The sequence below is a fragment of the Nannobrachium achirus genome (genome assembly GCF_963921795.1).
Source record: "Nannobrachium achirus genome assembly, chromosome: 16".
NCBI classification, from domain to species: Eukaryota; Metazoa; Chordata; class Actinopteri; order Myctophiformes; family Myctophidae; genus Nannobrachium; species Nannobrachium achirus.
Genome location: NC_137823.1, coordinates 61,077,623 through 61,098,730, shown reverse-complemented (window position 1 = coordinate 61,098,730; position 21,108 = coordinate 61,077,623). Strand labels below are relative to the sequence as shown.

The 21,108-nt window shown below is 43.7% G+C and overlaps 1 protein-coding gene across 1 annotated transcript in view; it reads right to left on the bottom strand.

The window, feature by feature from the left end:
• fntb (farnesyltransferase, CAAX box, subunit beta) overlaps positions 1 to 20,820 on the bottom strand; it is a 31,429-nt gene extending 10,609 nt beyond the window's left edge. The window contains exons 1-8 of the mRNA XM_080745105.1: positions 20,604 to 20,820; positions 19,336 to 19,400; positions 14,985 to 15,057; positions 12,887 to 12,978; positions 8,926 to 9,072; positions 4,904 to 4,987; positions 3,401 to 3,487; positions 2,728 to 2,857 (exon numbers count right to left, since the gene is read on the bottom strand). Of these exons, the coding sequence (XP_080601231.1) occupies positions 2,728 to 2,857; positions 3,401 to 3,487; positions 4,904 to 4,987; positions 8,926 to 9,072; positions 12,887 to 12,978; positions 14,985 to 15,057; positions 19,336 to 19,400; positions 20,604 to 20,702 (777 nt within the window). The 5' untranslated portion in view covers positions 20,703 to 20,820. The remainder of the gene's footprint in view (positions 1 to 2,727; positions 2,858 to 3,400; positions 3,488 to 4,903; positions 4,988 to 8,925; positions 9,073 to 12,886; positions 12,979 to 14,984; positions 15,058 to 19,335; positions 19,401 to 20,603) is intronic.
• Positions 20,821 to 21,108: the final 288 nt, after the last annotated feature.

The window sequence follows — 21,108 nt, the reverse complement described above, 5'->3', positions numbered from 1 at the left end:
AGCGGTTTGCACCACTCAAAAATCACTTCTGTCTGTAGCAAAATTGCATGCGCATGTAGACACCATCAAGTGGTGTGTCACCACCATCAGTGCATGTGAAAAACAAAGTTTTATTTTCAGCTCTTAATCTCACTATGATTAGGATTGTATGCAAACCCCCTGAGGCTGCCGTTCCAACAGGGCTTCTCTGTTAAAACAAGGCAGTTGAAACCACATGAGGCCACAAAGCACCAGGATTACAGAGGAGGAATAGGGGGAATTCATTAAACTATTTAGACCGGGTTCGCATTATTGCGTATTATTATTTTATGCTTTAACTATTGAAAAATAGCAGATATACAAGCTCACAGCGCGGCACCGAGTGCCGCGCTGCGAGCTTGTAGATCTGACATTTTTGAAAAAATTGTGAACATTTGAATTTTGACCCGATTCTATGAGTGTCTTTTGTCAGTGGTTCTCAAACTTTTTCATGTGAAGGACCCCCAAAATGATATGTATTTGGCCACGGACCCCCCATCTCAAAATATTTAGTTCCAGGGACCACACAGAAGCAAAATTGGGGGTTACAAACGTTCGCTTTAAAAATACATATATTCAAAGATTTGCACACTTTTTCAAAAATAGCAGATCTACAAGCTCGCAGCGCAGCACTCGGTGCCGCGCTGTGAGCTTGTATATTTGCTATTTTTCAATAGTTAAAGCATGCAATAATTCTATGCCTAAATGGGTTAATATGAGCAAAATAGAGGGGAATCTGTCATATTGTCACCATAGCAACCGCTAATTGGAGCCATACCAGTCTGTGTGGAATGGACTGACTCATTATGGGATTGAGTTTTAAAAGCAGCTGGGGTCCTCCTGACTGTCTGTCTGGAAGGAGGAAGGAACTAGCCCATGAAATCATTTTAGCACAAAGATACTGTGGTAATGGTAAAAACCAGTGTGAAAGATTCCACACCAAGGAGGGTCAGTGAACACTGGGCGCTTGCCGTTGTCACGGGTCTCTCGTGGAGCGCAGGTCGGTGTCACAGTACCGTCACCTGCCTCATGCACTTCGCTGGATGTGGTGGACATGGACATCGAGCCACATCACAAGAAGGTCACACTTAAAGGTGATACACCATGCATTTAAAAAGTATTTATGTCATATTGTTTATGTCCCAAAAACGTTTTTCAAAAGGTTTGAGGCTAAATTACCACTCCTGAATAGAGAGCCTCTCTCATTTTTGAAGGCTCTGAGCATTTTCAGCTGCAGTACCACAGTATATATTTTTGATTATTATTTTTTTGATGATGACGTCACAATCGGCAGATGACGTCACAATCGGCAGCAAATCTGGACAGCATGTTTTGAGAACCCGTGGGATACTTTTAACCTTCGCCTTCTCAAAACCAGAGAAAGACACAACGGTCAGAAATGGGACTTTGTGAGGATAGAAGGTGCTAGTGGGACCCCCAAAAAAGGTTTTAAAATAGGAAAAGTGAAATTTCATGGTGTATCACCTTTAACTAGAAAATACCAATACCAAACAGAAGTTTAGGTTCTATACATTTCAGAACCAAATTTAAATGTCTTGTTAGTCTGTAGAGTAGACGGCCATGTGTGAATATTTAGCTTTGGTTTCTTTTGTAAACAGGGGCAAAATGTGTACTTTTAATATTTGTCATAGACTCATAGGCTACAGCCAAGTATCTAGCGCTAGAGCGGTGATCTGTAGTCAGTCTTATTGGAGTGCATTAAGGCATGTGACCTGACCAGAGGTCCTCACTAATTCAATTTATTAAAATCTTCTATGCATGTGGACTGTGAGCTTAGGGTGGTTCTTGGCAGATGTGACCAGGTACACTTGGACCACTAACAGCAACACTGGTGTAACATATTACTGTATCTTAAACACTGGTGTAACATATTACTGTATCTTAAACCATCACTATGTAGGATAGGCATTTATAAACTTTATAGCTTCAGCCTATTCCTTTTGATCACCTCAAGCAGTGCTACTTTTATGCCTTTGTGGATGTAAGACTTGTATAAATGTATGCTTGCTACTGTGAGTTGATCACATAAACTAAACTGGTAGGTTGCATTATATGGCTGCCCTTTCACTGCAGCAAAGATCTATTAGCAGTTTGCGTAAGATACGCAACACCTTCTGCAAAGGTCCTCTGTGGCACATTTTTGACGTGACTTTCGTCGTCGTTCGAAAACGTCCTGTGGGTGGTGCTCGTTTTTTTTTTTAATGGTATGTCATGACAACTAAGTTTAACTTTAGCCGGCTTATTTTGTCTCTGGTGAACATTCTGAACTGAATCCCAGATACACATCTAAATGAATACACACTGTTCACTTTAACCTGGTAAAAACATTTGAGGAGTGGTGTTAGCTGGAGTATTGGTTGAGCTTCACATGACAGCTAGCTTGCTGCAGAATATAGACATGTCGGCAACCACACTTGCAATTTCCAATTGCATATTTCTAGATCATATTAGTGTGGTTGCTACAGGCAACACTATTCTAGATCTGAACCTGCTTTTTGTTAACCTTTGCACAACAGAAAAGTGAAGCTTTTGGTCATGCTCCACATGACATCACAATATATATAAGCCGGAATTCATTTCCCAGTGGATTCCTCGCGACTTGCGTCCGTGCACGCACACTTGCAATTTACCAGAATCGCTCCTTTCTAGTTATTATTTTGAAAGCTACATGATGAGGACCCTCCTCACCAGCAGGGACTTGAGGTCCAGCATGTGCTCCTTGCCCAGAATGACCATGGCAGCTGTACCACAGAAGGTGTAGCCTCCGTGGGCCTCCAAGCCTGGCACTCCTCCAAGACCACCCTCCCAGTTCTGACACCTACAGGCACACAAGGAGAGCCATTGAAGGAGGAGAACCAATTCACTGCTTCACCAAAACCACTAAATATCTGCTGTCGGGCCGAAACCTCCTCACTCCAAAATGTTCATTTTCGGGGAAATGAGCTCAAGTGGAGTTAGGAGGTTTTGACCGAAGGGCTTTTTTACTACTTTTCATTGGTTCAATATTATTTCAACCAACACACAGACATAAAGGGTGTTCAATAGCACATATTTATGAAAAAAAGAGAGGGCCAATCGGGTGGAGTTAGCAGGTTTGGCAGAAAGTGTTAAGTTAGGAGGTTTTGTCCCAAGCACTTTTTACTACTTTCTATTGGTTCAATATTATTTTAACCAACACTTAGATGTAAAGGGTGTTCAATAGCCCTGATTTATGCCAAAAAATCTAAACCTCAAAAATGGAGTTAAGAGGTTTTGGCCAGACAGTGACAAAATGTTTTTTTCTTTTTCTTTCTATTAGACAGGAGTATTCTGGTTGACTGTAAAATGGGAGAGTCAGGATGCCACTGTTAGTGTTGTGTACCTGAGGATCCAACTTGGTGTGTCTTCAAAGAGTTTGGCCGAGAGAATGTTGGTGAGCGATGCCACCGATGCCGCGCAATAGGCGCTCCTGTGGAAACAAAGTAAAACCAGACTCAGACATGAGGTAAGTATGGCGAGGTTGGCATAAAAAAACACAGTGCTCATTCAATACCAAGTCTAGACAAATAGTGTTTGGCCATGTGATTCTTTAAATGTCCCACAGACTGACATTACAAGAGCTAATAACGTAGTAATACATGTACAGTATGTACCATGTAGACATAGAGAATCGTATCATGCCGGCCATGCTACATGAAAATTAGAGCTACCCTGCGAATTCCTGGGATGCTTCTGTCTACTGTATGTACAGTAAATGCCATCACTGGCCCCACGCTGGCCAACAAGAGCTGTCCCAGTGGGAGACGGGCGATTTTAATTAAGATAACGATGGGTAATTTGAAGATACTTTCAGTGAGAAGGAGTGTCACCGATATGCCCTTATTTGTAAGTTATGTCTTTAGACATTAGTTTAAGAAAGCACCTGTCTGTAGTACTACTGTCACTACTGTACTTTTGCATAATCATATTGGGGCAGAATCTTTGCACAGAAAAAGGCCTGTTTTCATTATGCATACATATATCGGTTGCATATCGGTTATCTGTGACTGTCCCCTCTCTCCAAATCGGTTATCGTATCGGGACACAAAAAATGCCTAAGTATCTGTCGGAGACTAGTGAGAAGCATTTAATTTCTTTCAGGGTGAAACAGAAACATATTTTGACATTAACCATCTGTTTGAATCGCCACACACACACAAAAAAAAAAGGTCTTATTGTACATTGTAGAGAGGTGCAACAAAATGCACACACACACTCCTATTCCCGGAATAATGGAGTCACAGAGGGAGAGAAGTGAGAAGAACAGAGAGGAGGGTGGTAGTGTTATCTCCGTGTGTTTCCTAAACCCACCAGGATTGAGCTAAAACCCGCCTCGCGGAAACGCCTCTCTCAATAATCTTAAGTATGAAAGTGCATATAGTGCTCTTAAAGCAATACAATAGGCCTACCTACTACCTACTGATCCATTACAATAATACACGCAGCATAATATGCCCAAAGAAAGCCATATCCAAACTATAACAATTTAACTGATAATCAGTAAGAGTTTTTATTTTGAGCACAGTAGTGACAAATTAATAGCTTTCTCAGTACATTTTTCTCTTTAGCAAAGTTACAAAGTTTTCCCTTTTTTAAGCACAGTACAAAGTAATTTTTTTAAGCACAGTTTATTTTGAGCACTGTAGTGACAATTAAATTAATAGCTGTGCATTGTGCAAATGCAGGCTTTTCTCAGTACAAGATTGTCTTCATGCCTTTACTAGGTCTGACTTTATCCACCCTCCATGGAAGTTCTCGCGTTTCCGCGAGGCGGGTCTTAACTCAAGCCTGGTGGGTTTAGGAATCACGCGTTATCTCCCAGTGAAACCATGGCGATGGCCCTCACCTGACATCCACCTCCCCGCCTATATGCATCACAAAGGATCCATCTGGCTGCTTCACTGACCACAGGAAGTCCAGCAGCCTCTCCCTGGAGACAGAAACGCATCACATGATGAGTAGGGCTGTCACAATTATTACATAATCGTATAATCACATTTATTTTACATAATCGTGATTATTTTTCAGAATAGTCACAATCGTTTCCATGTTGAAATATTTTCATATCTTTTTTTTATGTAAAATGTATTTTACAGAGTGGGTTGGGGTGCTGAGAGGTTTCCCACCGCGGAGAATAGACTTTCAACAACGCAAAACTACCTTTGGTTTGGTGAGTAGTGAAGTAGTTTAGTTTATTTTGACAGAAGTTGAGCCCTCGTAGGGGCTGAGAAATCCTGGTTTATTCTTTTAGCCAGCAGTCTGTCAGAGCATCAGTGCTCTGGAGCAGAAGCGGAGATGCTTCCTGTCCGGTGTTTACTTCTCCTCACACCAAAACAACACACATCACTATTACTAGCGTTGCCTTGGAGTTGATTAGTATGGGAAATTGAGAGTTGAGATTGTGAATATGCTATTTAGTTAAAATGTGCAACGGGAAAATGTCTCTGTCTTATTTAGGCTTGGTTTTGCTGCAGCAGTAGCAAACTAATGGTCCATTACAACTCGCTACAATTCACCGACGTCCAGGGGCGACTCAACAAAACTGAGCAAGTCCAGTCTTCCAGTTTCCCGTCGATACTGGTCGATAGCGTTCCCGACCCGCTGCCGAAAACCTACCGATGAGCTCCCGTTCGGCAACAGACGCTTTCCGCCGCTATCCGCCGCCGATTCGGCCACAAATCTGTTTGGTTAAAAGTGGCCTTAAGACCCACCCGCGGAAGCTTGTGATTGGCTGAACCGGAGGTAGGGGACTTGGACCGCGCGGATATGCAGAAAGTCAGGGGGAGGCCGATTCTGGCCCTCTGGTTTAAACTTCTAACGGCGCTGAGTCGGCTCATGCGACCTTCGCAGCGCTCGACACGGCGACTTGCTCGCTACGGCGACTTGCTCGCTATCGTCGCTGCCTCCGTCATCTCCACCGAAAACAAGTGCTCCTTTACAAGAACCTAACTGTAGCGTGGTGGTTTTATAGCCTGGCGGGGCCCGACGTCATCTGCGTTCACTCACGCATTCCTTCCACAGTATAACGTCTGGACTTCCGTTGATTGGCAGCGAGTATACCGATTATTCTCTGATCGGGGCCAATCAGTGACTGCTTCCGCACTATGCTTCCGCACAACAAACGTAGTCTTCCTGACAACAAGTGAAAAGATTTCCCTGATTGGTCCATGTGTAGACGGTGACGTAGATGCATGCTGCAGGCTGCAGCATTTTCAAAACAACAATGGCTGCCCTCGCGATGCAAAAAGTGTAACAGTTAACGCTCTAACCATAAAACAACCAATAAGTGCAGTTATTTCAGAGTTGGAATCAATTACAACAATTAAAAAGCAACACAGAGGATGCGCTAGTGGAGTTTATCGGCCGAAAAGACGTGTTTGTTTGCCGTTCTTCCGACTGGCTGAGAGATGGTGATTGGTTAGAGGAGTCTGTCTGTCAAGGCAAGTACTCCCGCCCACTTTTCAAGCTGCCAATAGGCCAAAGGCCAGACGTTATACTGTGGAAGGAATGAACACAGATAACGTCGGGCCCCGCCAGGCTAGTGGTTTTAGGATTCACGCGAGGAAAAGAGGAGAGGTGTGGAAGCAGGAAATAGAGGGATGGATACAGACAGATAACGGTGGAAGGGTGAATCGGCATCAACATACTCAGTGAAATCCCAGTGTTACTGTACTTAAATTAACACTCTCCCCCCATTTCCTGACAGTAGACTGTCAGGAAATGGGGGGAGAGATGGGGAGTGACACGAGGCAAAGGTCATCCGGATTGGGAAATCGAACCGGGGACGCCAACAGGCATCCATGCCTATGTGACAATGCCTAAGTGGTATGCGCCTGGACTAGTAGGTCAGCGGGCGCCCAATATTTTTATGTTTAATGATTTAGACAATGTGACAGGGTGCTGTACAATGGACAACAATATCAATCAAGTTCAAAACAAGGCACATAAGCGCAATAGCCAAACAAGAAGTAAAGCAAAAACCTTGACCTGCACAAGTGGGTCAAGACAAAATGCTTACGAAACAAATGTGTTTTTGACAAGTTCTTAAAACCGTCAACTGACTCAGCATTGTTCTAATCACCAAGGGTAGATAGAGTGCTCCACACAGTGTAGGCACAACCAGCGGGTGGGGCTAAGGTAAGGCGGGCGGGGGGTGCTCACTTCTTGCCTGTCTATGGGAGAAGTGAACTACCTCCTTCTCTGGCCTCCTGAAAGGTGAGTTTTCACCTGTCTATGGGAGAAGTGATAACTACCTCCTTCTCTGGCCTCCTGAAAGGTGAGTTTTCACCTGTCTATGGGAGAAGTGATAACTACCTCCTTCTCTGGCCTCCTGAAAGGTGAGTTTTCACCTGTCTATGGGAGAAGTGAACTACCTCCTTCTCTGGCCTCCTGAAAGGTGAGTTTTCACCTGTCTATGGGAGAAGTGATAACTACCTCCTTCTCTGGCCTCCTGAAAGGTGAGTTTTCACCTGTCTATGGGAGAAGTGATAACTACCTCCTTCTCTGGCCTCCTGAAAGGTGAGTTTTCACCTGTCTATGGGAGAAGTGATAACTACCTCCTTCTCTGGCCTCCTGAAAGGTGAGTTTTCACCTGTCTATGGGAGAAGTGATAACTACCTCCTTCTCTGGCCTCCTGAAAGGTGAGTTTTCACCTGTCTATGGGAGAAGTGATAACTACCTCCTTCTCTGGCCTCCTGAAAGGTGAGTTTTCACCTGTCTATGGGAGAAGTGATAACTACCTCCTTCTCTCGCCTCCTGAAAGGTGAGTTTTCACCTGTCTATGGGAGAAGTGATAACTACCTCCTTCTCTAGCCTCCTGAAAGGTGAGTTTTCACCTGTCTATGGGAGAAGTGATGACTACCTCCTTCTCTGGCCTCCTGAAAGGTGAGTTTTCACCTGTCTATGGGAGAAGTGATAACTACCTCCTTCTCTAGCCTCCTGAAAGGTGAGTTTTCAGGGCAGTTTTGAAGGATGCCAGCGAGCTACATGTTTTAAGGGAGGTAGTCAAGGAATTCCACACCTGGGTGGCAGTGATGTAGAAGGAGAATTTTTACCCATGTTTGTCTTATGGGTTTGTGTTATCAGATCATTGTGTTGCTCCCTCTGGTGTTGTGGCTGTGGGTGTCTCTAACCTCTTGGAGATGTTTGATCAGATATGCTGGTACTGAGGGGATGGAGGGCAGATTTGCGTTGACTATTTTTAAAGTCAATCCCATTTTTGAGCGGTGGTAAACCACTCCTAAGAGTGGCTGTGCGTGTGTCTGTAGCCACTTTTCCTCAGCGTTTTGCCATAGCAATGTGTTTTCCTCAGCGTTTTGCCATAGCAATATGTGTGTGTGTAGCCATATTACATCATATTACATCACCAATTATCTGTAGCCACTTTTCCTCAGCGTTTTGCCATAGCAATATGTGTGTGTGTAGCCATATTACATCATATTACATCACCAATTATCTGTAGCCACTATCTGTAGCCACTTTTCCTCAGCGTTTTGCCATAGCAATGTGTTTTCCTCAGCGTTTTGCCATAGCAATATGTGTGTGTGTGTAGCCATATTACATCACCAATTACATCCTAGACCTATCTGTAGCCACTTTTCCTCAGCGCTTTGCCATAGCAATGTGTTTTCCTCAGCGTTTTGCCATAGCAATGTGCGTGTGTGTAGCCATATTACATCACCAATTACCAATTGAAGACGTTATGCAAGCACGACCACCGCTCACTTCACATTGGGTGTGATTTTTAGTTGTTTAACCCCGTCTTCAACGCTGAGAGGACCTGAGCGATCTCACAGTGGGGGCCAGAGGTTTGTCATCAGTCGTTGGTGTGTTACAGAGTCGTAGAGTAAAATACAGTGGATGTTGTACCTGTCGATGACGTTGTAGGCCTCCTCTGTGCCGATGATGCAGAGGGCGTTGACAGCGGCGTAGGTGGGGGCCAGGTGGGCGTGCTGACCCGGGCCCCCGGCGAACCCTCCCGTCGGCCTCTGGCACCGTGACAGGAACTGGCAAACACTAGAGCGAGACACAACCAAAGACGTAGACCACAACATGGTGAGAGAGAGACAAATACACACACAGGTTGTATAGTATCTTCATGGTTAGTGAAGGTCTGAGTTAAAACCCTACAGCTGGGGAAAAGGGATATAGTTAGTGTGGTTGCCCAGCAGATCTGTCCCATTTAGCGCCACCTTCAGGCCGATTTTTTCAAACACATTTTTGGACACTACTCCTACAGATTCTGCCCTTAAATCATGCAAATCTGTACACACTATGTCTACACTCATCTCATCAACATGGATCTGTCCCATTTAACGCCACCTTCAGACTGATTTTTTAAAACACATTTTTGGACACTACTCCTACAGATTTTGCCCTAAAATCACACAAATTGCTACACAGTATGTCTACACTCATGTCATCAACATGGATCTGTCCCATATTGCGCCACCATCAGGCCTATTCTTTCAAACACATTTTTGGACACTGCTCCTACAGATTTTGCCCTAAAATCATGCAAATCTGTACACACTATGTCTACACTCATCTCATCAACATGGATCTGTCCCATATAGCGCCACCATCAGGCCGATTTTTTCAAACACATTTTTGGACACTGCTCCTTCACATTTTGTCCTAAAATCACGCTGTGACCTGACGGTCGCTTATCTCCCGATTAGGGAGTCTTACTGGTCATTTGACACTGGCTGTTGAACAAAAGAAGTGAACATTTTGAAAAGCTTAACATTTTCATAACTACATGCCCAAAATGTGGATAGCAGGTTGAAAGTGGTTAAGTCTGTCTGTGGGGTTTATACATATTTAACAAATGAAAAGTCTTAAGGAGCTTGTGACTAAATTATAACAACATTGGAACGCTGCAGGTACATTTGGTTTCCACCCGATAGCTACGATAATAACAGTCTAACCTCATTCAGTGACTTAGTGACTTTACACTGAGAGACCCTTGAGCAAGAACAATGGAACAACACATACTGTAGTGCTGTTGGAAACCTCCTGGGGGTTCATGTGCGACTGAATGAGAGTAATGAGACCAGTTGTTGAACAAGAACAAGCGCACTCAGCAAACCTTCCTCTGCAAAGATCGAGTTAAAAGTATTTTATTGTGCCTTAGGAGAGAGATTATTTTAAGCCTTTTAGAACGGGTACGCATTAATGCGTATTATTATTTTATGCTTTAACTAATTGAAAAATATTGAAAATTGAAATTTTGACCCGATTCTATAAGTGTCTTTTGAATCCTTCTAAGGTTTTTAGAAAAACCTATGTTTCTATGTCAGTGGTTCTCAAACATTTTCATGTGAAGGACCCCCAAAATAATATGTATTTGGCCATGGACCCCCATCTAAAAAATATTGTATCAGGGACCCCCCAGAAGTAAATATTTGAGTTACAAATGTTCGCTTTAAAAAATATATATATATATTCAAAGATTTGCACACTGCTTATTGTATGTATATCTACTATTTTTCAATAGTTAAAGCATTAAATAATTCTAAGCCTAAATGGCTTAAACCTGAATTGATGTTTGTTCCCCCCCTTCTTTCAGAGACAAATCTGTTCATTATCTAAAATCACCAGCAAATGGGAGGTCAGAGGCTCAGAGCTGCATGTCTGTCCGTTTCAGTAAAGAGGAGGGGAGGCAACAGACGCCAGCGAGGCGGCGGCGGCGAAGCGCCGGCCAAGGCGACAGAAGCTTGCCGACATCCAGAGGGCTGCTAGTCGACGTGGCAGCGAGCAGAGACCATCTGAACCACAGTTTCCTGTCAACATGAGCCCGGGTCTGTGTGTACCAGTCTGCTGCCCTACTTGAACCCATTCAAAACGGGTACACGCTATTGTGTATTATTATTTTATGCTTTAACTACTGAAAAATAGCAGATATACAAGCTCAGCTAACAGAGCTTGTAGATCTGCTATTTTTGAAAAGTAGTGAAAATTTGAGCAAATCCTTGTATTTTTAGAGCGAGCGTTTGTAACTAAAATTTTGCTTCTGGGTGGTCCCTGGAACTAAATATTTTGAGATGAAAAAGAACCACTGTCCCTCAAGAACAGACTGAGCTCCAGTTAAGTGAAAAGGACCCTTTCTTTGATGGTGGCTAGCCAGATTGCTGAAATAGAAACATAGGTTTTTCAAAAAACCTTAGGATTCAAAAAACACTTATAATCAGGTCAAAAAAATCGGGTAAAAATTCAAATTTTCACGATTTTTCAAAAATAGCACATCTACAAGCTCGCATCGCGGCACTCGGTGCCACGCTGTGAGCTTGTATATCTGCTATTTTTTAATAGTTAAAGTTGTACCATGTAACTTTTTTTATAAAACAAATCTTAAAATGGTCCTAGCTGTTAAATCGCTAAAGTTTTAGAACCCCCACTCCGTTATTTTCAGCTTCTAAAGCCTTCTCTTTATATGTTTTCTATGATCCCTGCCCGGGACCGGTTTTCGCGCAAAAATTGCGTCATCACACTACCGGCCAATCACAGCGAGGGTTATACACTGCCAGCCAATCACAGCGCAGAACATACACTGCCGGGCTCTCTGGTGGGTTTAGGAAACACGCCTTCAGGAAGTACACTGCAGTGTTTACACTGGAGGAGTCTAGCATGTAACTCTCCAACCGCTGCTCGTAGAAGGACACGGGAGACCTCATTGAAAGCGTCTCGGCGAGGCGAGGCGGACGCGGTGGTCTGACGGCCCGGTCCGCGAGCGAAAAACGGACGAAAAAAGCAAACGCGACCGCGGTTTGCTATACTGCTACAGACCACCAGTTGAGCAACTTAGACAGTATAGCTTTAAAGCATAAAATAATAATACACAATATAGTGTACCCGTTCTGAATGGCTTAAACACACGTATGCTGGTCATTTAAACGCCAGTGCGGCGTTGTTAACACCGACACGCCTCGCCAATACCGATCCAGAGGCGGGCCTCGAGTTCAATGCACCGTGGGAGGAGGTGAAACGACTGGCGGTGTGACGATTGGAAACAGAGCCTCTGTGTGCAGTTCATCCCAGTGCAAGGGCCTAACCCTGGCACAGGGTAGTGCCAACCGGTGGGCTGGCATGCTTCACGGCTACTGAAAGAGCAGAAGCCAGGCGGCAGTGGGTTGGGCAAACCTGGCATGGCTGTACGTGCTCCCGTCTCTGCTTGCTGCTGTACTTTCTAGAGGCGCTGCCCGCTCAAACAGATGGGTGGCATTATGGTGGCACAACGGTGCCTTTTTGACATGGTTATGTTTTGGACCGGATTTGATTAAATAAAATAGATTTGCACCTAGAAACACGGCTGCTTTCAAGTACTATCAGGAGAGAGTCCGTTTGAGTGCATATGAGCTTCTACAGTACATTATATAAATATATCGTCGTTGTCGGGTGAAAACCTTGTATGTCCAAAACCGTTCGTTTTGCATTTATCATTTAAAAAATGATTTAAACTAGTGAAAACAAATGATCTACAAGCACACAACGCTTCGCACCGCGAGGCGTTGAGTGCTTGTAGATCGGCAGTTTTAACTAGTTTTGTGCGACAGTCTTGTATGATGAAGCTAGAGCTTTACTTTACAAAAAAAACATACAAATTTGAAACTTGGAGATACAAGGTTTCTACAGACGATATATATACAGTATATAAGCGGTATAACAAGTGCAGGACAGTCTGTGCCAGCACTATGGCAGTAATTATTTAAAGTCGTTAGCATGAGAGCACTGCAGAGGCGTTATGTGGGTACCGTATTATTAACATGTTACATTTTTCTAACACAGTGGTGTGAAAGAGAGAGAGAGAGAGAGAGAGACTATGACTCACTCTGAGGCCACAGCAGTGGGGATGGGCTCCTCCAGCAGCTCTAGACTGTGCAAGATCCAATAGCACAACCAGGGTCTGCTAGCATCCAGGCACTACACACACACACACACACACACACACACACACACACACGTTAGGATCACTCAATCAGAAAGACAGATGGACTGACATGGCGGGGGAAAACACAGGCCAGAGGCAGAGGAGAGGCTGAGCTGAGCTTACAGGAGGAAAATACTTGGGTCTGCACTTTACGGCCAAAATAACCATCACATCATGGTCTGGAGTGCTGGGATTCACCCAGGCATAGGGGGTGGGCGATAATATGGTGATAATTATCGTTGAGAGTCGACGATACAAGGTCTCCACGTTATGCCTTTTCGGACGTATCGTATATATCGTGATACAATTGAGGGAGCCTTGTAAAAAAATCCTGTTTGATCGTTGATACAGAGATTCATTGCAGAATTCAATTTAAACCTGCATTTTGGTCTAAATCAGTAAGTAGTTCCCAAACTTTAAAATGTCAAGGTCTCCACTTAACTGCCCTTAGTAGGGTCCATTTGGTTTCATTTGTATACGGTCAGAGTTACATACTTGTAAAGTTCAATTTAGACCTCCCAAAAAGGAACCCAGCGAGTCTAGTTTTTGTCAAGTACCTTGAAAGATACGGAAAATCCCGTTTGGCCGGTGTAGCGATAGGGCGGTGTAGTGACGGCGAAGTGGACTAACAGGGGCAAATGTACGAACGGGCTCTCCTACCGTACTGATGAGCAATACAATGGTTATATGTCACAGTTATTGTCCACGACATTGCAAGCGGCGTGAAGGCCAGCGGACCTTGGTCCTGCTCTTCGCGCCCGAGCGCCGAATGCAATCATTATATTTATGCCCAGCGCACGATAAACGCATGAATGGGATGAAGATCGCTTGCTTTACAGTCTGTTGGAAAGGACCGCCCTATCGCTACACCGGCCAAACGGGACTAGCCCGAAAGATAACCATAAAAACCAACGTGAAAAAGAATCGTGATAAAATCGTATATCGTGATACAGCATGGGAAAATAGAAAGTTGAAAGTTTGTTTTTATTTGACAGGGACCGTGCTCATTAATGGACATGTCAGTTTTCACTTCAATGTAAATGAGCCAGAGTTAGCCAGCCGTAGGCTAATTTTCATCTGTGGTCCCTGGACCCCCCTTGGTGGTGATCAACCCCCCAATCCAACCCTTGATGCTGAGTGCCAAGCAGGGAGGCATTGGGTCCCATTTTTATAGTCTTTGGTATGACCCGGCCGGGGAATTGAACCCCCGACCTCCCAGTCTCAGGGCGGACACTCTAACCACAAGGCCACTGAGCTGTGATATTGTATTTTTTCCATATCGCCCACGCCTACCCTGGCACACCTACAGTACCAGAACTAGACAACGAAAGGGGTGGCAGTCAATCCACTATTTATTCTAACGGAAACTGTGGGTGAGCTCAACTAACTATAATTTTACTGGTAAAACACCTCATGACCAAGAGCCCAGTATGTAATGTCATGGTGGGTCTGTTAATGATATCACGCAGCATAAAACTTATGTCTCTCATTTCTGTCCAGAGGAAATGCCAGGCACTCACGCAATAATTGACTGAATTGCCCTGGGGACATACAGTATGAAACACACTTGAGCGCCAACATTCCATGTAATGTCCCTTTAATGGAGTCTATGACGGACACACACTCACCAGCAGACAGTGAGCAGTGCTGTTTTACAGGCCCATCATTAGCAATAATTACAAACACGAAAAGTCTGATGTAACTGTATGCCATAATGTAGCGTGAGATCTTAAGGCAGACACCCGTTTGGGAGGGCTTGATATACATCGTTGCGCATGGTGTTGCGTGCCGAATATAGCAAATCTACAAGCTCACACCATGTCACGCTGCAACGCACTGTGAGCTTGTAGATCGGCTATATTCAGTGCACAACACTGGCGCACACACCCAAGTACAAATCTGGCTTAAGGACTGGGATGCAAGTGTGTCACCGGACACCGCCCTAAAACAGATCATTCAATAACTGTTTATATTGTTGACGTGAAGCGTGCTTCTGTACCTCATAAGCGTCTGACAAATGACGTAAGCCCTTCTTGAGATATTGGTAGTGTTGTTCTCGTAACAGAGTTGGCCTGAGGAGATATAAAAAAAAACAGCATTATTATTATTATTATTAGATGGCTAGCAGGCATCTAATAATCATCTTATGATCATAATGGTCTTAATAGTCAAAGGCAAAGAATTCTAGGCACACGCAGTGGAAATACCCTAGTTTTGTAAATGTGCTTTGAAACTAATTTGAAGCGGTCCTCTTTGAAATACTGTGTTCTTTGGCTTTATGGTGGCACATTTTCATACGGGGGCTTGATCGATAGCGTGGGTCATGGGACTCCTCCTGAGAAGAAGTTAGAAGTCCTTGCTTGCAGAAATAACACCTTGGAACAATGACTCATAGGCTTGTAGATAGCACCAAATTAAACTGTTTATCTTTCAATATGATCAACCCCCAACCTGCTGCTTATATCTCCCCATGCCCAGGGTTCAGACTTACATTAGGTATATCATATTTGACTTGGCCGAGAGAAAGAGATAGTTTTATTTACCCTTAATTATGTCTGAGGTGCAGGGGGATGATGGCCATAAATGCCTATGCTACAGTAAGGACAGTATATCGTTAACCTTGTATCTCCATATACGTTTTTTTTTTCATAAATGAATGCCCTACTTCGTCATAACTAAGGCAGTGTCAAGTAAACATTGCAACAAGTGAGCTTATAGATCAGCTATATCATCTATTCATGATCTTTTTTGTGGAAGTGATTTCACAGTGTTTAAGTATGTGTGGGTTTTATAAATATTGAAAGAATGAAAAGCATTAAGATCTTCACAAAAAAAACTACAATTGACAATTACAATGGTTCTTTTTCCCCAATTTCTTTAAAGGTAACAGTTTTGGACAACGGACACACAAGAGGCTTCCACCCAACGGCGACGATTTGTGAGTGCATTTGAGGGCTCTGAATTTCAGGCGCTAGTCTGCTAGTATAAGCGCAGGGAATGAGTCACACACAGCTGAGCTGACACTCCCCCGACTCCTAACATGTGGCGTTTGCCCTTTTCAATCTGTGGTGGGGCCAAGTCCCTGTAATTAGTGTCTACTGTCTACCTATGCTGGGTTTAGTCACAGATCATTGCCCCCAAAGGATTCACAGCGGCAGGACCACATCGTGGCGACAACAACAGCAGCTGAGAGGGCAGGATAGGACTTCAGCCCTGAACGGCCGTGTCCACAGTGCCCACACACCTCACCGCTGTGCTCACCGGCCCCAGCTTTTACTTTAGCTTTTACTTGAGTTTGGTAAAGGCAGACCAGGTTAAGAGATTTCAGTACAGGGGGTGTTCTGATCTCTAGGATTTGGGTCCATTCAACCCATTTTAAAGGAGTAGTTCACCCCCAAAATGACTTTTTTTTTATTGATTACTCATGCCATGGAGACTAGAGTTCAATAATATTTTTTGGTTTTTGTCGCATTCCTAAGACAAAAATGTGTTTCGAGTAAATTTACCCCCATTGATTCCGGATGGGGACCCGTTTCGAAACGGGTCACCATCCGAAATGAATGGGGGTAAATTTATTGTTATCACATTTTTGTCTTAGGAATGCGACAAAAAACTAAAAATATTATTGAACTCTACTCTCCATGGCATGAGTAATCAATAGAAAAAAAGTCATTTTGGGGGTGAACTACTCCTTTAAGCCAAATCAAATTCCAATTTTGTTGCAGATTTTACGCCATTGAACTCAATTTACTGTCATATATGCATTCACAGCATGTGTTGCCTTGTGTCAGGGAATCAAATCGTGTCTTTTCCACTTTAAACAACACATCACTCAATCGCTTGATGTGATGTTTGCTTTGACAGATGTGCCCGTCCTATTTTTTCATCATGCGCCGTCCTGGAAATAATAGCTAGTTGCAATGTATTCTACAATGAACGGACACCAAGTTTGCCTTAAAAAAGTACAGACAGACAGACGCTATAGACGTACATTAGTTCCCATAGGTTATGAAGTTTGCTTGGTAATGGTCAGGGAGGCACATTATGCTTCCATCATTCTCTCCAGACAAGAGTCATGATGGCTATGCCTCTTCAAAGGAAGAGGTGAAGACCGAGTTCTTTGACGATGGCTTGCCAGATTGTGCTTCCATTGACAAGTGGGACACAAACACACAATGCTCTGTCACTGTTCTTCCCACAATCACCGCTCAAAACATTGTGATCAGCAGAAAGATGACTTAGCACTTGGTTAACCAGTTCATTTCTGCTGTAATCGTCTAGTTATTATTGGTGTCATTGTCAGAGAGCATGCACTTGCACTTCTCATTTTTAAACGTTTTTTGTTTTGACATGCTGCTGCCTTGATGAAGGATCATGTCATGTGTGAACTGTACTGACATTCACGACACGTTATATCAGAAAACAGAAGTTAACCTGAACTTGTACAGATATGACGAGCGTGCAAGTCAGATTGAAAATAGCATGTTTTGGTTGATTTAGTGGAAACATAAGCTGCCAAACAGCCATAAAAGGCATGCACATCCTGAGCCATGTAGGCTGGGTGCTGGACTAAAGTTAATCAACAATAAAATAATCTTCTTCAGACCAGGTCTGAAGAAGAGCCACCAGGCTCGAAACGTCACCTGAGTAAAAACCAAGTAGGCCTATTGGGAACAGCAAATTTGGTGTGCGGACTTTTTCTTTCTTTTGGTTGATTTAGTGATCAAATATGTAAGCAGCCCAACAGCCTTAGATACATTAATGCTATTGGACCATTGAATACCAGGTTAAACTAGAGAAGCTTGTATCACATTTATTGATTGAATACTTTACTATTAGTCAAAATTAAATGTACATGGGACAGGACAGAGGTACAGTACAGTAAGAAAAACTGGGGAAATTATTACATTAAAATATTTTGTTGTATAATCCCAAACAGATATATACCGGTATGTAGGGTCTATGGAATATATTTCTGCAAAATGTTATTGAAACCTATTGTAAGAGCCATTTCAGCCATGTTCTTATTTTATTGTAATTGATGACATCACTTTAAGTCCACACCCAAGTTCATGCCAAGGTGGCCAGGTTATTCAAGGCTGATGGGCAATCAGTGACAGGTGTTGTCGTCGTCTGGAGAGACAAACAGTCTTTTGACTGTGTCAGTGAGAGGCTGGTGTTTATGCGTTTGTGTTTATTTTCTTTATTATACCAAAGTATAGGACTGAACGTATAATAATAAATAACGTGTATGCTGTAAATCTATTGGAAGGTTTGGACATCAGTTTATTATCACACACCACACGTCAGGACTTAAGAGAACTTTAGTCGGCAACCAGCAGCAGAGCTCCAGGTATTGGACCTGGGCCCTACACCTATATACCAGCAGCAGAGCTCCAGGTATTGGACCTGGGCCCTACAACACCTAGATAGTTTTGTACCTAGAATTATACATTGCAGTGAAAGTGGTAATATTGACTCCCTAACTCTAGCACCCACTACCAAGCCATGTTAACTCATACTCTGCGATCCCCGTCGAAACCGGAGATTTCCCGCTGTACCGCGGTGCCATGCCCGTAGATCCCGGAAGTTTAATTAGCTTTAATCATTATGAAAGGATTAAAAGTATTATCGCTGATTTTCGCTGATTCTGGCTCTTTAGGCCCGCCCCTTAACTGTATCCGGTCGTATTTCCCGTTTGGACCGGATCTAGCTTTCCGTATCCGGTCTGAGCCTGGGCCATAGTCCCGCCTCCATTGGTTTACATTGTAAGCTGAAGGAAGCTACTCGGCGATGGAAAGCTCGTTTTTCAATCCGATTTTTGCGTTTGGAAACTTTGATCCAGTCTCTACACGCCTGGATTATTATGATCCCCACACATATCGTGCGTTTTGTGCGCGAACGTGTCCACGTGTTACCATAGCGCACAGCTGGCTTTTTTCAATGTTTTTTCATGTAAACACTGGCGGATAAGCAGGGATACAGCGTGGCAACGGATATGTCTATTTCAATGGGGTTTTTTTTTTTTTTCGAAAGCTGTCACCGAGTCTACACATCTACTAGATGAGTCGCGCACAGATTGTGCACGATGCGTGCGCGTGCCCACGTTAAAAGGTAAGGACAATTTGGTAGCTGCTTACTACAGCTATGTTTAAAATGGCAGCAAAATTGTTAAGATAAGGTGGTGTACTGGTGTTCACTGCATGGAGAACCTACTATGGTCAATGCAACTTTTCATCAGTCTCTCCTTCAATTCCTGTCCTGGTCTCTATAGGAAAATGCATGCACACATTTGTGTTCATAAAGGTGGAGGACAACATTGATAAAACAACGATGCAGTCAGTACTTACTGCGGTAAACTGTGCATTTGCTTGTAAACACTGATGACTTCATCGATGGTGCTTTCAACTTTTCTCTATTCAGACATGGAAGAGAACGCGAAGACAGTTAACAGTTTGTGTGTGGTTGCAAAAGAACAAATAAATATTCTTTAACTTCTTTTGTGTTACATCAGCCCATTGCTTTAGATCAGGGGTCTTCAACGTTTTCAGGCCAAGGACCCCTTAGTTGAGAGAGAGAGAGAGAGAGAGAGAGAGAGAGAGAGAGAGAGAGAGAGAAGAGAGAGAGAGAGAGAGAGAGAGAGATGAAGCAGGGACCCTCACAACCTGTTCAAAGATTCCATATCGTTTCATTGTTTGGCAGCACAATTAGGGTATTTTGGGTTCAACTGTCAATACTTCTCCCATCTACACCAAATAGCTGATCTACAAGCTCACAACGCCTTGCAGTTGTGAGCTTGTAGATCTGCTATTTTTGGCTAAAGTTCTCAGAATCTGGTTAAAGGAGATTTTTTTTCTTTCTATCACAAAAAGGTTGGGAGGACCCCCTGTAGTAACTTTGAGGACCCCCTAGGGGTCCCGGACCCCCTGTTGAAGACCCCTGCTCAAAAGGTAGGGCTGCAAGTAATTGATTTAGTCCATTTAAAAATATATATATTAGAATGAGTTAAACAATCATGCTTCTTTATTATTTGATTAATCTTGAAAAATAAATGAAATTGAAGCTCCATCGTCTAGTCTAAATTCTTGACAAGCATCCACTGTCACAGATGTTGCCTGAGCCTGACTCAGTGACAGTTGCGACTACTAGTCTCACCCCCAGGACTTCTGCTGCTACTAGACTGCTTCTGTCCTCTATATGGCCAGTGTTCTTGTCTTGTGTGAATGAATGAAACTATGTATAGTATTAGTATATACATCTGGTACCGTTATCTGAGTACGTAGAGCAACAACAGCTACAGAAAGGCACTTGTCTTTGTGGTGGTGCATTCATTCATTCATTCAACAACACGCCTCCAAGTGGTCACCACCACAGCTCCCAATCCTGACAAGTCCTCATTAATCTCGTTAAATGCTGACAAAGCTAGCAAGCTAGTTCTATTCTAAAACAACGACTCGCCTGTCTGTGTTCACTAGTCGTTCTACACAACAACAGTGCAAAGGGACGCTCACTGTGTGTTCTGTGTTATTACACCATTATAACACTATATTCCAGAGTCGGACAAAAAGCCTTCATTAGCAGTTAGTTAGCCAACACGGCGGCTAGGCTAGCTAATCACCTGCTCCACAGAAGTCACCGTTTCCACGCCGTCGTCTCGGAGCAGCTCTGCGGGGTGACATTCTCTGAAGCATCGTAGAGGCGGCGGGCTGTCCTCCATGGCACGGTGGTCCCCGGTGGTCCCTGGACGCTGACTGACGGCCGTCTTTGTTTCTGCTTTGTGTAGTGTTGTGTGTACAGTTATTATGGTTAGCTCAGCTCACAGCCACTTTGACACACCGCTGTAGAAATGCTGCTTTGCTTTGCTTTGCTGCCCGCCTACTTCCTGCTGACTGTGCACTGGTGGGCGGAGACTACGTGCGCGCGCAAATACACACAGCACGCGCTTGTGCGCGCGACGCACTCGTGGACACAGGCTGCTGGCAACTTTAGTAGGCTAGACTAGTACCCCCCATTAGTCGGGGGCCTTAAGGGGAGAAAATGGTAGTTTCGTGCAAATCAGTCTAAAAGTGCAAAATCTTGCACATATGTAGCGCAGGGCATGCTCTAATGATTTAAGTAGGGCG